General features: G+C 40.6%; 1 protein-coding gene across 1 annotated transcript in view; it reads right to left on the bottom strand.

Moving 5' to 3' along the window:
• Positions 1 to 234: 234 nt before the first annotated feature.
• SNX24 (sorting nexin 24) overlaps positions 235 to 17547 on the bottom strand; it is a 172833-nt gene continuing 155520 nt past the window's right edge. Inside the window, exons 4-7 of the mRNA XM_065934443.1 lie at positions 8059 to 8153; positions 6292 to 6324; positions 5705 to 5769; positions 235 to 1417 (exon numbers count right to left, since the gene is read on the bottom strand). Coding sequence (XP_065790515.1) covers positions 1350 to 1417; positions 5705 to 5769; positions 6292 to 6324; positions 8059 to 8153 — 261 coding nt within the window. The 3' untranslated portion in view covers positions 235 to 1349. The remainder of the gene's footprint in view (positions 1418 to 5704; positions 5770 to 6291; positions 6325 to 8058; positions 8154 to 17547) is intronic.

Consider the following 17547-nt stretch of genomic DNA (forward strand, 5'->3'; position numbering starts at 1 on the left):
TTCTTACTTTCTTTCCCATGTTGTCACACATCTAGCATAAATACATCATCAAGAATTTGCAGCAAGCTTTAAACCTGTATGTTTAGAGCTTAGTCAAAAACCATGATCTACTTATTAGTTTTGAATTTAAATATTTTTCTCCTACACAGAAGCTTATTAAGCTAATAATCATAAATAGGCTAGCTATTAATTAGTTTTCAAGGAAATGCCCAAATACAGCACACATACACAGGCTGCATATACACTTTTATCCTTTATTAGACAAAATCTGAATGTCTGTAAGATGTACAGTGGAGGTGCATCATAAACCCATTTAATTTATATTAATGCAAAATATGAGGTCAGTGAAAAGGAAACGATAAACAATAAGGAAGATAATAATCAATCTGGCAACTATACCACCTATTCAATGAATGGATGCCCTTGAGTAGACCAAGATGAGTGTTGTCAATCTGGTGTTTCCTCAGTCACCATCAGGTCACATTTACCTTTTATAGGGCAAGCATCTTGCAAGGCTACATATAATTCTAGTGTTTAAAGGCATGTGTTTCTTCTACAAAATGGTGCCTGAACAAACACCAACAAATTTAATTGGTCTTCAACAGTTCTCTCTTCCAACACTGGAGGAAAAACTGACTGTGGTGGATGGAGATTTCCAATATGGCACCATTCTAAAGGGCTTTCAAGGATAATCTTGAGACCCCCATTCTATCTTCTGTGCTGACATTAGAAGCGAATCCCTGCATATGATGCAACTCCACTGTAATGCAAATTAAAATGCCATGATTTTTTAAATGCCCTAGTATGGTCAGTATAATTTCATTTCCAGTTCAGCTCCTTTTAGCAGTGTGTTTCTGTAATGCTCTCCTGGTGCCAGCATTTCAGAATGTTATCTATCATTGGCTGAGAAAAAAATCTCAGGATGAAAATATTAGTGTGCCATAGAATCTGAACAAAAAAAGCTACCAAAGCTGATCAGTCTCACAATGATTCAGGGTGAGGTTTTCAATTAGCAAATGGTGTGACTGAAGTGGAGAGGAAGTGTTTTGCTGCACTTGGAGGTCCCAAAGATCTTCTTTAGTCTTCTTTTCCCGGGGTTTCTAAATTGGCAGCTACATTCTACTTCTTAAACACTTGACCTTAACCTCAGCACCGCCCCAATTCGGCTTCTATTTTTAAAAGCACCATTCTAATGGAAATGTCCCTGCTCTGAATTACGCTGGGACTGTGAATTTTACCACTAGTGAGAGAGCCGTTATGTCATAGAGTTTAGGTTAATTTGGTAGGTATTGATTTCCTTGACTATGACTTCGAAACCTGCTTCAGCTTCTTCTAGCCATGGAGGATTTCTACCTGGGCTGTAGATGAGGGTAAAATATCCCATGGAGAACTCCTTCAATAACCACATTTGGAAAATCTGAAAAACAAAAGGAAAACTGATTTTCTTATGCACATCAATGAAACATACGTGCATTTTGCAGAACACCACAAGGTAAGGCCTGGGCATAACTTAGAGGTGTGTATCACCATATAGTTCGCCCTTGTTTCAGACGCGACATCAGACATGCTGCTTTGGCCTCGAGTCACTTGAGGGTACCACTGCGAGCTGCAGGAATGCGCAGCCAGATTTGTAGCTTATTGATTTAAGGGATGTTCTAATGGTTAATGCTGCCAGGCCCCAGCTCTTTATCTGAATGTTTTCTCACAAGGAAGATAGATTACACTGGCAATTCAATTTCTAACAAAATCTCAATATACTTGAAGGAATTCCAAGATTTCTACTGGGAATACTTTGCGGCAGTTTTTCCATCATGGTTTACAGCAGCGTTTAGCCCAAGGTGTCTTGAATCTGCTTGTTCTATTACACTAGTTTCTAGAGAGCAGGAGGATGGGAGCCTGTCTTCCTAATGTAAAAGGGCCAATCTCTGACAAAAGGCCCCCTTTGTCAAACTTGAAAAATCAGCTCCATTTTTATGGGAGACACAAAGGAAATTCAGAGGTGTAGTTTCTGTTGTATCACATTTTAGTTATCAGAGTAGGTAAGACATGAATGGATAAATTGAACAGGGAACCAATCGATCACATCTACACATAATTATACCCAGGATTTACATAAATGTAGTTATTATATGAGGAAAGCAAGAGATTCCTAAGTGTGTTCACTTATTAATTCAACCTGTACAGAGGACCCACTACATAAAACCACTTACAAGGGAATTGGACCTCATCAGGAGAATAGAGAGGCTCTTAGAGGAGAGAGCTCAGGAGAGGGAGCTGACTGGCTATGAATTCTGAGGCAGGTGGATGCCCTGTGGAGGGTTCAGAGACCTGCATGGAGGCTAAGGTAGCAAGAGGAGTTGCCTCAATGAGGGCAGGGGGACAATTCAAGCCTGCTAAGAAGGGACAGGAAATCTGGCTTTATCTGAAAAACAAGGAGACGCTATGGAGGGACATTAAACAAAGTGAGACAGAAATTAATTGTTTTGAAAAGTTGTCTGTGGTTGAGATTCAGACAGCAGTTCAGGAGCAAGGTGGTGATGGCTTCGATGGGACTAGTGAAGAAGGATTTCACAACAATACCTACAAAAGAGGTCACTGTAAAAATTGGTGAATGAAACAAAGTGTTTGGACCTGAATTGGCACAGGGTAAGTACCAGCTATTATGATATACCAAACACTGCCTAATTACTGGGGATATAAGTAAGAGTGCTTGCCTAAGCCATGGAACTTACATGTTAGTCAGGGAGATAAGTGAATAAACAAACAAAATGTGTTTAAAAATATCTTTTTTTTTTTTTGTAGAAATAACATTTTTATTTTTTATTTTTTTTTCATTTGGGAGGGGGGATCGGGATGGGGAATACATGTAAATCCATGGCTGATTCATGTCAATGTATGACAAAACCCACTACAATATTGTAAAGTAAAAATATCTTTAATACACAAGCAATTAATTATTCCATGACTGCCTGAATTACTCAGAAAACTGCCCTTGCCTTTGCTTCTCACTGAGAGGTGATGAGAAGGAATGTGATTTAGGGTAGGTTTTGTTGTTAATTTTGTTGGTTTTCATTTATTTTTAGAAACATTTATTGTGAAGCTTATTTAAAAAAAAAATAGTGAACAGGGTGGAAGGGCTCTTGGAGGTTACTCAAAAGGAAAATCAGTAAAGGCTCCCTGAAGTTGGACCTGAAAGAGGAGTAGGACAACGATGTGTGAGAATGAGAAGCGGGTTCGAGAAAGAAGAAACGGCAAGCACCCTGAGGGGAGAATTCACTACATCCGGGACCCAGGAGGAACTGCAGTGTGGCGGGATCAGAGTGTGTGAGGGCGTCCCGGCAGAAACCTGAGCCAGGGCCAGCCCATGGAGGGCCGTGTCAACCACGGCGCGAGGCTGGGGCTCACAGAGAGGGTTCAGATGGAAAAATAATACTGCGACTCAGCGGTACACTCAAGGTCTTCAAGGCCACAGCAAGGAGGAGATTGTTCCAAAGAAAGTAAAAGTAGAACAACAGAGAGTCGAGGAGAGCCTTCAGGAGAGCTGCCAGAACCAGGAAGAAGAGCAGAAAGGTGGGAAAGCCAAGGGGAGGTGGTGTCTGAAGACAGGGAACGTGGTCACCAGTGGCTAAAGTTGGGAGGTCAAGGAAGCGGGCTGAGAAAGCCCACAGAGGGTAAGTCACACAGCTGGCCCTGGGGACCTGCACAAGAGTTACCAGGAATTCCCCAGAAAAACCTAAACAAAGGCCAAAAACCACATGCTAAGGGAATAATGCTTTATTTTTAGCATTTTAGAAGAGGACAGTGCTTAACTGCCAAAATTTTAAAGACAGACACTCCTCTGGCTTTATGGGTCTCATTCTCAGTGTCTGTGTGAAAGTATTTCCAGATTCTGTATCCTCTGGAAAAGTAACCTCAACATTTTGTTAAGAAGCCATACAATGTGAATATGTGACCCAAGTAAAATTTATCTTTAAATTAAATGCTAAAGAACTGCAAGAATGCACCACTAGTATAATACCTCTAAGACAATAGGAATCTGATTTATGACGTGTCCAGCCAAAGTTCCATGAAAGGAGATTTAGTGACTGGCTCTCTCACACCTGGTTCCATCCTTTACATCAAATTCATGATTTTCACTTACTCTCAAGCAGGGATTCCCTTTTGGTGCAAGTCATTCCACTACATCAACATTCTACCAACGATCCATACTTTACTCTTTCCAGCTTCGGACTTTGGCCCCTGATACTCCTTCCCAGAAAGTTCTGCCATTCTTCATGGTCAAGCCAAGTGCATAACACATGTTACTTAACAACCTGGGTGAATTGAGTTCAAAGACCACAAAATATCTTCTCTCTTCTAGATAGCAAACTGGCTACTCTAGTCCACGGTGATCACTCTACTCTACACTTCTCTAGGAATTTCAGTCAAATGCACAAAATATCTGAGCAGAAACAATACCTGGAGAGAGTGCTTGTGGAACCATTATTAAAAGTTAGAAAGACTACTTTATAAATTACTGCCCATTTACTCTACACTAGGCTACATAATGAATATTTGTTAAATGTAACATCTTGTTAACATAATATCAACCTAACACACCAGGCATATTCGGTGCACATTAGAAGCAAATGCTAAAGAAAGGTAATTATTCCTCACTGAAAGAATTTTATAGGGAAAATACTATTACAAGACCATATGTGTATACAGTCAGATGACAAAAGGCAGCTTTCTTCTAGAACTGTCCCTCCACAGAGCAGGGCTGTGTCCAAGCCAGACTTCTTTAAATGGACAGCAAGTGGCTGACTTGAGCACAAGAGAACAGTCCCTTCTCTCTTGCTGGGGATAAGGTTTTACTGCCAGAATGTAGGAAAGGTGTCCACAGATAATCTATCTATTGCTATTTAGCTGCTATGCTATTTAGTTACTCGCAGAAACAAAGGCTGCAAATCCACTATATGCAGAGAGCACAGAAGGAGAGATTAGGCAAAAAGAGAGCCATCCCCCAGACCTGTGAAACCAGGCAAGTCAGGGACCTCCCTGAGATCCACTTTTCTCAAGATCCAATGATGATACCTGCCCTGCCAATTTCCTAAGGTGGTTAAGGAAATTAAATGAGACAATGTCTGAGAATACACTCAGAAAGAGCTGAATATCAGAACACTTTGAGAGGGACTCTGAATAATTTAAATTTCTTGGCACAAAGAAAGCACTTGGGCTAAAATACAGCATTACACTTAAATTAATCCCTTATACTTAAACATACAAGCTTTAAAAAGGTATATTTGACTGTCAAAGATGATGTAATCTAAAATGGAAATGGAGACAAATGCAATGTTTATACACAGTTTTGGGAAAGAAGCATAAAAAAAAAAAAAAAAAGACAAGGGCCTTGGATTCAAACCCTAGCATCTGGATAAAAACTGGCATAGTCCAAAATAACACCATCCCCCAAATTAATACCTTTACTCCCTTATCACTCTAATTCAAAACAGCCTGGAGAGAGAGAGAGAAAAATTACATTTCCTCCTGAAAGGCCTGCCCCAATTAAAATTCTGAATGTCTCTTACACCAAGAGCACTGGTTTATTGGCAGATTATTAAGCCCTGGACCAATGTCACTCTGTTAGACCTGTATTAAAAACGTGGTTTATGTGGTGCAGGGTCAGATCAGTAAAGAGCTGTTAGCAGATGACAGGTTTGATTACCGCTGGCTGCAGGCAAGACGTATGGATCCCTGAGGAACAGCAGCACCGGCTGGTGGGACAGTTTGCTGGAAAGGTCAAGAACAGCCATGTCAGCATCAGGGGACGACGGTAAACAGAAAACACTACAAACTAGCTTTGAGGGGATCAAACTGCTGTGCGGGGACATCTCAAGGTTTATGTATCTAACAGTGTGTGGGTGAACAATAGCAAGCAGGGCTGGAGGAGCAAATCACCAGCAGCGCGCTCATCTTCCATTCATGTCTTTGTGGAATCGGAAGCAGATATACAATAAATCACTGATGCAAAGTGTTTTATTTTTTGAAATCTTGTAGTACGACTATTGATGAAATAGTATTCTTATTTCATGTGTGAAACAATGTAGGGTTTTATTCCTTCACCCTTAAATAGAGCTGGCCACTTCTGTAACTTCCCATCAAAGATCTGTCATTTTAAAATGAATCTTCTATCAGAGATTTTAAAGAAAATCTTGACTTGAAACAATTAGATGATGGTAATGAAACATCTAACAAAACCACAGTTCTATTCTCGGTTTGCATAACTCCTGATTGACTGGTATTTGTTCTTACCTTGACTCTTCAGATTCTGTCTCATCAAAAGATCTAAAATTTTTTTGAAAAGAAAAGAAAAAGACAACAAAAGCTGGGTCAGTGTTTATGCTAACAAAGGAAGATACAGCTAGTATTCTCAGAGCTCTAAATTGGCAGACATTTTGAGAAAGAGACTTTGGTATTTTCACAGAGTCACAGCATGGCTGATGCCGCTTCCTAATGAATCCTAAGATGGTAATATTCTTGTATTTCAGTTTTCCTGAAGAAGATCACTCAAAAATCTACAGTTTTGCTTTTGGACTTATATAATGGAGAAAAGACTTCACTCACTTCATTCCCACTACTTCTTCTTAAAAATGCATAACCACATATGAAGCCCAACATCCCAGCAAATGCACCAAGTTGAAACAGGAACACACCGGCCATGTATGTGATTTGGCGAGTGGGGTATATGGTTCTTGTTCTGAGGTGACTGAAAAGTGGCCCTGAGTGAATGCTACCAGTGAGGGAGCTGTGAAGGTCTTAGTGACTTCTCAACCAGCAGACGGCTGGGGTTTAACAAGCCTTTGGGTGTGGTTAGCTTAAACCCCTTGTAGCTAGTGTGGGTCCTTCAGGCAGGTCTGGAGACAGCAAGCAAATGGATCCAACACTCTCCCCAACGTGGATCTGCAGAGAGACTGTGACGATGGAGTTCTGTGTGACTAGATCTAATATGTCAGGGGTGTTGCTGATGGCCTTTGGAGGTCAGATCATCACAGATGCCCAGAGCTGAGTGAGTGGCTTGGTTCAGAGTTAACTCTTCGGAAGAACTTTTCTTGATTGCTGCTGATATCAAATCTCTGGTTTCGTGGTACAGAGAGATTAGGATATGCAGCTCTGCATTCAGAAGTTCTTGAGGGAGGCAGCAGGGAGGCAGGAAAAGAGTTTATGACACAGACCTGGACTCTGCCAGCTACAAAGCAAGAGATTTGGGGAAAGGAGCTTTATTTCTGTGGCTCAGTTTGCTCAACTATAAAATGAAGGGAATTGTGTAAAATCATTTTTAAGATCATTTACAGCTTTAAACTTACATGAATAAATGTGTCGAGGGGATACACACTTTGCCCAAGTATCCACAAATAAATATGTGCTGTGCTTAGCTGCTCAGTTGTGTCCAACTCTTTGTGACCCCAGGGACTGTAGCCCGCCAGGCTCCTCTGTTCATGGGATTCTCCAGGCAAGAATACTGGAGTGGGTTGCCATGCCCTCCTTCAGGGGATCTTCCCAACCCAAGGATCGAACCCAGGTCTCCTGCATTTCAGGCATTTTCTTTATCATCTGAGCCACCAGGGGGGTCAAAAAATACAGGAGTAGGTAGCCTATCCCTTCTCCAGGGGAGCTTCCCAATCCCAGAATCAAGCTAGGGTCTCCTGTATTGCAGGCAGATTCTTTACCAGCTGAACCACCAGGGAAGTCCACAAATAAACATATCAATTCTTGAGCAGGCTATTGAGAGTCATAATTCCCATCATGTAACATCATTCCATGTAACTGAATAATTTAAAAAGTCAATTCTTCAAGTCTAAACCCGAGTTAGTTGGTCCCCTGGCCACAATATGGAGATGAGAACTCAAGAGCAATTCCTTTGACTACGAGTAGGGGGCGAGCGAGTGCTGTCCCAAGCCAGAAGAGTGGGTGTGCCCAGGCTGGCCCTTCTGGCATCATTAGGGTTATTTGTCAGGCCAATAAGTGATTGCAAAGCAACTTAAAGTACAAGTCCAATAGGTAAACAACAGCAACTCTTACCCACAACTCTCTGTCTTTGGTAGAGAGGGCAAATGTCGCACATTTAGGAAATCAAGAAACAGCTTAGGAAGTTCTTCATTTTCCAGAATGACAGCCTGTGAAAGTAGAAAACAATTAGAAAGTGAAGTCTGCTAGACAATCAATCAAATAAACTATTCTGAAAAGTCATAACCATCCATCAAAATTCTTACCAGCGTTATTACTCAACAGTGAAAAGAGAGTGGTCCCTATTTCGCCCACCAAGAATTCAGGCCAATACACATGCTATTCGGTGTCAGCAAATGCTCCTTTTATCTATTCCTTCACCCAACCAGCATTTACAGAGCATTTTCTATACATTAGATGCTGACGAGGGGGCAAGACAGCTGGGTACCAGGTAGACACAGTTCCCTGCCTTCAAGGAGGTTCTAATCCAGAGTACTTGAAAATCTGGGAACACTAACAATACTGCTAAGACAGTTTCATCAAGTTTTCTTTATTTAGTGATGAAATGGTTTGACTGTGTGTATATCTATAAGAGACCACAATTGTTCAGGAAATGTTATATATGGTTTTTTAAACCACAAGATTTAGTCAAGATCTTTTATCTATTACCTATTTCAGCAACAGGATCAACTGACATTTATTGCTATTTGGACAGCTCCACTTAAAGGGTCAGTAACAATTTTACCACTAAGTGTAAATCAGTGTGAATACTGAAAAAAAAAATCTATAGAGTTCTTCCATTTAGGGAGCTCAGCTAAATAGCTGCCATAATGGCATAACTATGTCAGTTCTCAGATACCCAAATTATGCAATTTCCAGGAGGGATCGAATAGAGAACTGTAAGAGTGCATTTTCATATATATTTATTTTTGAAAGGGTCTGCCAAAGAAATGATTGCACCTCCCTCCCCCGCTTTAAAAAAAAAAATAAAGACCATGGGAAAAGCACCAAACATTGTGCAAAAATTTCTAAAATTAATATAACTATTTTAAGGGTCATTTTTTGAAATTTACCATGGCTTTTTTTTTCACCCTAATACATACACTATTTAAAAAACAATGAGAATTAATGGTGAAATGTCACTCACACAGCTGATCAGGAATAGCTATGCAAGGTGATGCAAAAGGTATATAACAAATGACAAAAGTAAGATCAAACTGCATGTATCTTGTATACACATAATTCTACATAATGTATTGTGTTTCATTATGATTTATATCTGGAGCTGCCCCATTTCTCACTATGTTTTGGAATTCTGTTACCCAGTTCAGGACACATAAGTGGAATGAGCTACCACAGAGGTCACCAGTGCCAGCAGACCGATCTCTGCTTGATTCTAGTGCTCAACGCTCCTGCTGCTCCGTCCCTGGGGAGTCATCAGCTGAAGAACCAACCTTGTCTGGGGCTCTTACTATTCCTTACACAGCCCACTGTACTCCCTGAAGCTTAAGCAATGAAGAAGAGAGGGGAAAAAAGGGTATTGGGGGTAATACTTTATTCATTAAACAAATACTTACTGAGCACCTATTATGTTAGGCACCGGGATAGGGCAATGAATATTATGCGTCCAGTGGAGTGGACTGGTGTAGAAAATTGGTGATAAACAAGTAAACACAAACACACATATCTTAAACTTGCCTTAGAATATAGTGACACGGGGTCTGCACCCTCTGAATACTTTCGCATCCATCCATTCCCCCATCCGCTCATCCATCCATTCATCTTTCTCAAATGTTCACTCTTTTCTTGATTATAAAGTAGAAAAATGAAAAATTGACAAAATGGAGAGAACAAAAAAACAAGTCCTTTATTCAGAGGCATAGTTCTATTACTATTTCTGTGGCCTTCATCTAACTGAGGACATTTTGGGAGGTACCCAGAAGGTAATTATTTCAGTGCCCAGAAATGAAAGATTTCAGGAATCATGATACATGTGCGGTTCTAAGGAATTTCTGCCATAGTGCAAGATGCAATGATTATCTACTTGTTTGTAGATTATCTGTTTAAGAAGATGATATACTTATTTGAATAATAAAGCTTCATGTTGTAACAAACGTGGAGCTGTTCACCCTGGTGATAGTTTTAATTACGTGAACAAGTGGTAGCTTTCAGATTAAAAAAAAAACAACAACACGACAGGGGAGGGGGTAACCGTTCTTATCTCCACCCCCACCTTTTAAAATAAATTAAATCAATAACAAGTGTGGGACACTTTTAATGACCCGAACTACTTAATTTCCAGGATCTTTAGACACGTCATCCATCACTGTAGTATGCAGGAAGACATCTCCTGAGTGTTCAGGGGGTTACTTTCGTTTTATTAATGCAAGATTTAGGGAATTTTAACAAGGTGAATTGTTTATTGGCTTTGACAGATTGGCTTACAATGCACTGGGTACGTCTACAGCATGATCATTAATGACAAAAGACAGGCAAAAAGCTGTTTACACTGCAACACCAAGACAGGAATTAATCCTGCTCACCCTCCCTGAACAGAGTACTCCAAATAGATGGTCACACTGTTTTAGGTCAGATATACTGGGGGAAAAAGAATAGAGAAGACTTTAGAAATTTGTGAGCATTTTATTTAAATGTTCACTGTGCTGTGCTTAGTCGTTCAGTTGAGTCTGACTCTTTGCGACCCCATGGACGGTAACCCTCCAGGTTCCTCTGCCCATGGGATTCTCCAGGCAAGAACACTGGAGTGGGTTGCCATGCCCTTTCCAGGGGATCTTCCCGACCCAGGGATCAAATCCAGGTCTCCAACATTGCAGGCAAATTCTTTACCATCTGAGCCAGCAGGGAAGCTGAATAGCCTCAAATAATATTTTCCATAAAACAACGGCCAATGTGGATTTCAGGATTTACAGTTGTAAGAAAGCAGCACTGGGCAGTTAGTTAAGCATTCAGTTATGTGGAGGGAGTATTCCCTAAACTCTGCTAAGAAGTCTTGTAAGAAAATAATACTTAAGTCCAGAGATAGAACTTAACTAATTTAATAAAATATGTATAAGTGAAATGACTGTCATCAGTTAGTACAGAGATGCAGAAGGGAAACTGAGTTCAACCAAATCTTTTGGCTCAGAAACACATGACCTCATTCCATGAGAGATCCAACAGTGAAGAAGGGCCACATGACCTATTTCACTTAAATCTTCCTCAGTTTCTCAAAAAGCTGCTGCTCAAAAAGAACCACTCCTTCTTGATGCTGCATCCTGGGCCATTCCACATGCTTGGGACCCCAGTCTGGTCTAAATCATCAGAACTGTTTGCCAGATAAGCTCTTAATTAATATATATATATCCCATGGATGGAGGAGCCTGGTGGGCTACGGTCCATGGGGTCACAAAGAGTCGGACACGACTTAGTGACTTCACTTTCACTTTCTATTATATATATAAAAATTATATTTTAAATATCAAATCACATTTCCCTGTTGTTTTAGCTTGCTTATCTTTATTTTTGATTGATCTTCAATGGTTATTTTCATTCTTTATAGAGGTAAGTTGTGTAGCTAGAATATGTAGATTTAGACCAAGACCTGAGCTTGAGCATCTCCTCTGCTTACCCTAAAGGTCATTGTAAGGATTAGGTGATGTCTTCAAGACTCTCTGGCATAATTAGCATTTGATAAATGTTAATTCTCTTTTCTTTGAGTTTTTTTTTTGCTGTATCAATTCTCAACAATCTATTAGATTGGTTTTGGAGGTCTGGATTATTGTCTATTTAGTAAAACTTCTCAGTCCTCTGCGATTCATGGATCCCCTTGAAAATGATGAAAGCAGAGAATCTTGCTTGCTGAAACATGCACACACATATATAATTGCGCTGCCAGTGGTAGGGGGTCCCGCAGCCCTATGACAGCCGCACCAAGGATGCCTCCTCTCAGCTCGGGTGTGGAGCAGCACTGCTGGCCACATTCTTCATTTGGCCTGGAGCCTGGAGCACCGCTGAGCCTGTGCTGAAGGCCAGCCCCCTGAAGGACACGCTAGCCTAGCCTTCTTGCTTCAGTTTTCCACCTCTTTGTCAATTAGAACCCCGCTGCAGTGCGTGCCGCCTTGCTATTAGAATTCATGAGTGCTTTCGGCTCTAGGCTGCGGGTCTGGCGGTGAGGCAACCCTGGAAAAAGATTTTTTTTTGAAAGACCAAAATATATTGCTGTGCTGGATTTAGAAAGCAGTTCATATTTATGGCATCTACATCTTCTATACATAACTCTAGAATTCAACAAGCCATGGTGCTAAGGTTTCCTAAATTAGCCAAAAAGGAGGGAAAGATTTAAGCTCTATTTCTGCAGGGTATATGATAGTATGCCACACCTGTTATGAGGGGGAATTTGAATTGCTGGACAGTACTGGGTCCTGGGCTGAGTGCTTTCTAACTGATTAATAACTCGGAAGGTAGAGTCCTGACACCAGATGCAAGTAGAGATGGTGAGTTAGATTAACTAACCATTTTGTTAAGGAGGGTGGCATGGTTTGGTAGCTAATTTATGCAGTAAAACATCAGAGTTCAAAATGAAAGTAACACATTGGAGAAAAAGTTAGAAGTAATCCCATTAAACTGCACGGGTTAAAGTACCAAGTCAACTACTGTAAGAGGCAGAATGAAGCCCCCAATGCAAGCTGGATAATAGGTCATAAGCCCTGCTGGTTGCAAGTGGTGGGTCAGCAAGAAAGTGCTATTTCCACAAAGGTCTAAAATGAGCTGAGCAGCCCTCTCACTCCACTTAATGCAATACTATTTAACCCCTAAGGAAAGATAAATAAAAAAAAAACTCAGACAAGCTAGAGGTAAGCAGTGAAAATGACTAAAAGGTTCAGAATGGTTTCCATATGAAGAGGTTACTCAACAGTGGGTACCAAGCGTGGAAGGGGGTGGTGGAGGACCAAGGAGATCATGTGGCCTTTAGGTTAACTAACCATTCTGCTAAGGAGGGTGGCAGTTCCCAAAGCTGCTGGAACAAGAAGAAACTACTGTCTAAACCAGCAGAGAAGGAATCTATCTCTAGCTGCAACCTGGGCCATAAAACTAGGAGAAGCAGGGTATGTATGGGAAGAGTAGGCTCCTAAGAGCTTCTAAATATCTGGGTTCTGAATGTCTGTTACTTGCTCTTTCATACACATGCAGACTGGAGATGCTACCAAATTAACTGAAAAACCACAGTAAAGAAAGTTCCATCCAATTTGCCACAAAGGAAGGACATAGATTAAAAACCAGGTTGTTATTAAGATACACAAAGGAAATGGGGCTAAATCAAAGAATTTTAACAAGTGTGTGATAGATCATGTAACAGACTTTGCTAAGATGATATCCAACTCTGATAAACATGAACACAGGCAATTGGGTGTACCTTGTAAGAAGAAAAAAATAATCATTTTTTACAACCATGTTATTCAGTCATAGAAGAATAAACGACTTTCCTTATTATAGACCAAAATATCACTCTAAAAGAATGGGAAGAAAAAGTCTCTATGAAAGTATTTACCCAAAAATTGCCTAAAGGGGGCAGAAAAACAATAGCACTGGTACCAGCATCCTCCGCCAGCTAAGTGTTTACTCCAGGAGAAATGTCTCTTTTATTGAAAAGGTGCAATTATCATCATGTAACACAAATCACAAAATCCCGATTTTTCTACCTTATCAGCTTTATAAAATCATGTTCCCAAAGGATAGCATTGATTAGTTGCACATGTTCTTTCTGTGACATCCCAAACATTTAATTGTCAGTTATCTTTTCTTCTTCAGTAAGTAAAATGCAGTCACAAAATTACAGAGGGACCCGTGCTGCCTTAACCTTCACTAGATGCCATCACGCAGTGGAAAACGCTGGTAAAATATCACAGGATAACGCTGTCCGACAAGAGAGGCGTATAAACACTGTAATGATTTCCCACGAGTTTCCATTTTAGAAAATTGTCACTAAGGCGAGCATAAACGGTGACATATCTCCACCGAGGACACGGTGAAATCGAACGCTGGCATTCTAGTTAGGTCCAAACCTAGCAAGCAGCCAATTATAACAGGAACGGAGAATCTTGCTGAAAACTTGGACAAGACCACTGTGCTAACCTTCCAAGATCACTGCACAAAGCTGTATTGGTTTCACGGATTTGATCCTTTTATTCTCTTTTCAAAACATTAAAGGGAAAAAAAACCCCACCACATTTCTTCCCATTGTCTATCAAGGTTTGTTATGAACTGGAAGGAACCTCCTGGTCACAAAATTCAGGGTACTGAATTAAGTCGGGAGGTTTCCAAGAGCTTGGAAAGCTCTTTTCCTATTCCACCTCATTTGGTTTGAAATGTCCGACTAGGGTGACCAAGTTCGTGACAGTTTTTTCTCTCTTTACCAGAAAAGATGCTGCGCACCATTCTGACTTCAGAGGTGCAGCTGAGAACAGGGAGGGAGAAAAATCAATACCTTTTCACTGCAGTGAGTGGGCTTCAGTGTTCTGTCCTTTGGGAACCAAACCTACCAGCTCAGAGAGGCTCTGCGGGCCTCAGGCCTCCATGTACCTCCTCCCCAGCACTTGCTCACGATTTCACAAAATGAACCACAGGAAGGTTACTGAAGGAACTATTTTGAAAAAGTCAGCCAGTAAACAGATCTAAGAAGGTTCATGATCACCTGAAAAATAAAAATCAGATGTGCTTCCTGGGAGCCCACTGCAGCACACATCCTTCTGTGTCCCACCATTCCTCTGATGAGTCTGCTCTGGTTCTGTTGGAAACTGCACTATTCAGAGATTCAAACAGACATCTGCTATCGTTTCACAGGGCTCTATAGACTATCTTACAAGAAATCTGAGGACCTGCATGAAAAGCTGAAGGCTTCTGACAAGGGCCTGTTTAAAATGGTAAAGAATCTGTGTAAGGAAACAATGTGATTTGGCTTCAGGAATATTTGACAGAAGAAATCTAATTTCTGATAATATGGATAAAAAGATAAAACCAGGGGACAATAGAGACTGGAAAACAACCACCATATGAGCTATTCTAATATCAAATTTTAAGTCTCTTATGTTTCTAGAATATCTACTCATAAAAAAAGATATCTATTTACCAGGCATTAAGTACAACCCCTGGCATAATGGGTAACCACACAACCATGATCTTGTCTTCCCAGGACTCACAGTCTAGTGGGGAAGATGGATAGTGTTCAGATAATCACAGGGATGGATATGAGATTACAAGCTGAGATAAGTACCCTGAAGGGAAGGAATCTGTTTCTGTAAGCATTAGTAACAAATCACCCCATTTATGTATATGGATGCTCAGTCGTGTCTGACTCTTTACGACCCCATGGATTATACAGTCCATGGAATTCTCCAGGCCAGAACACTGGAGTGGGTAGCTTTTCCCTTCTCCAGGGAATCTTCCTGATCCAGGGATCAAACCCAGGTTTCCTGCATTGCAGGCAGATTCTGAACCAGCTGAGCCACAATGGAAGCCCAAGAATACTGGAGTGGGTAGTCTATTCCTTCTCCAGGGAATCTTCCCAACCAGGAATCGAACTGTGGTCTCTTGTGTTGCAGGTGGATTCTTTACCAGCTGAGCTACCAGGGAAGCCCCCATTAACTTGTGAAGTATTAACAAAGCTTCCCTGGGAAAGTGACCCTTGAGCTGAGAGTTGAATGAGCTAACAGAATAAAGGGAGTGGGATATTTCAGATGCAAAGCACAGCATACTGTTCAAAACCTAATGTGTTCAAAGGCTTGTGGAAGGTGGAAGCATGGCATTAGGAAAACAGAAAGGTCAGTGAGGTTGTGCCTGAGGAAAATAAAGCTGAGCAATCACATAGGAGAGTCTGAACTATAAAGGTGGGCTGGGGCCTCTGTGTCATATGAAAGATGATTTATGTTTTTGACCACAACTGGAACATCAGTGGCATTCCTCAGATCAGTGATCATGCATTATGGCCTCTCTCTTGCCTAAAAAGTTCAATGGACAGAGGAGCCTGGCAGGCTACAGTCCATAGGGTCTCAGAGTCGGACATGACTGAGTAACTAAGCATGAGCAAAAATCTACGGAGTTAATTAGATTTTTCATTTCATATTTGGTTCCTTTTCAATCCTGCCTGTTTTGCTATTTGTTGGTTCATGATCTTTTATGCCTTCACCTGTTTTAGACATTTTAATTTGGACTTTCCATTCAATCACGCTTGTACTTGAGCTTCTTGGGATTTAGTTCTGTTTTTGTGTCTCTCACTCGGAGCTGTTCATTTCTTCTGTTTTGCAGTTTTGGTTCATGAACTCATCTTCTGCAGGGATATATCTGTGGGAAAGGCTAGACCAGGTTCAAGGTATGCACTTCCTGAGTGGTTTTGCTTCTGCTCTGAGGAAACACATCCCTGACAGATACAGTCAGCTGGGGGAAAATAGGTTACTTTTCTAGATTGGAGTCATGAGATCATGCAGATGCAGAAAATGCAAACCCTAAACTCTCACAAAACATGGTTGGGAAGCAGGAGGAAAACTTTTGTTCACATTCAATGGATTTTCATAGGCCAGTGATCTCCAAAGTGGGTTACAGACATGTGGGGAGTTGAGCAAGATAATTAATTGTGATTCTGAAAAACAAATATTAAAAAAGATTAAAAATATATTTAAAAGATTGAAAATAATAATGAAAAATAAAGAAATCTATATTTTCTAATTTTTAATGGATTTATAGCAGTATATGTAAAAAACATGACTAAATATGCATATACTGAAGTATTATGCTCCAACTTTTTTTTTGATAAGGATAATATAGTCCTAGGTTAATAGATTATTACTCTGATTACAGTGCACACAGGGTTTATAAAAGCCATTAAGGACCAATCTGGCCAAACAATACTATTCAAATATTCTACCTTAGACTTGGTTATACTTTTACCAGGTGGTGGTGGTTTAGACACTAAGTCATGGTGGATTCTTGCAACCCCGTGGACCATAGCCAGCCACTCTCCTCTGTCCAAGGGATTTTCCAGGCAAGAATACTTGAGCAGGTTGCCGTTTCCTTCTCTAGGGGATCTTCCCGGCCCAGGAATTGAACCTGAATCTCCTGCATTGCAGGCGCATTCTTTACCAACTGAGCTATGAGGGAAGCCCTACTTTTACCAGGGGATAGCTCTATTATTAGAAATGCCCTTCCCACCTTCTCAACAGGCCAACTCCTACTTCTCCTTCAAGCCTCAGCTCAAGTGTTACTTTCCTTAAAAAATGTTCCCAAGATCCTCAGGTTGGGCTAAGTTATCACTTTGTGTGTGTGAAATAATAAAATCATTTTGTGATGTGATTGAGTCATACTAGCTTTTGACAATTTTAACCTACCACATATGGCATTTTTCATATGGTTTATAACAACAATAAACTTTATTTAAAGCCTGGTCTGTGCTGGGGTCTTATTTAATTTCTTACTTAATTTTCACAGTACTATGAGATATGTTCATTATCCACATTCTACATATGAGGAATCTGGGGCTCAGAAAAGGCAAAATCACCTGTGCATATTTTCTCA

The sequence above is a fragment of the Muntiacus reevesi genome, chromosome 1, assembly GCF_963930625.1.
Source record: "Muntiacus reevesi chromosome 1, mMunRee1.1, whole genome shotgun sequence".
NCBI classification, from domain to species: domain Eukaryota; kingdom Metazoa; phylum Chordata; class Mammalia; order Artiodactyla; family Cervidae; genus Muntiacus; species Muntiacus reevesi.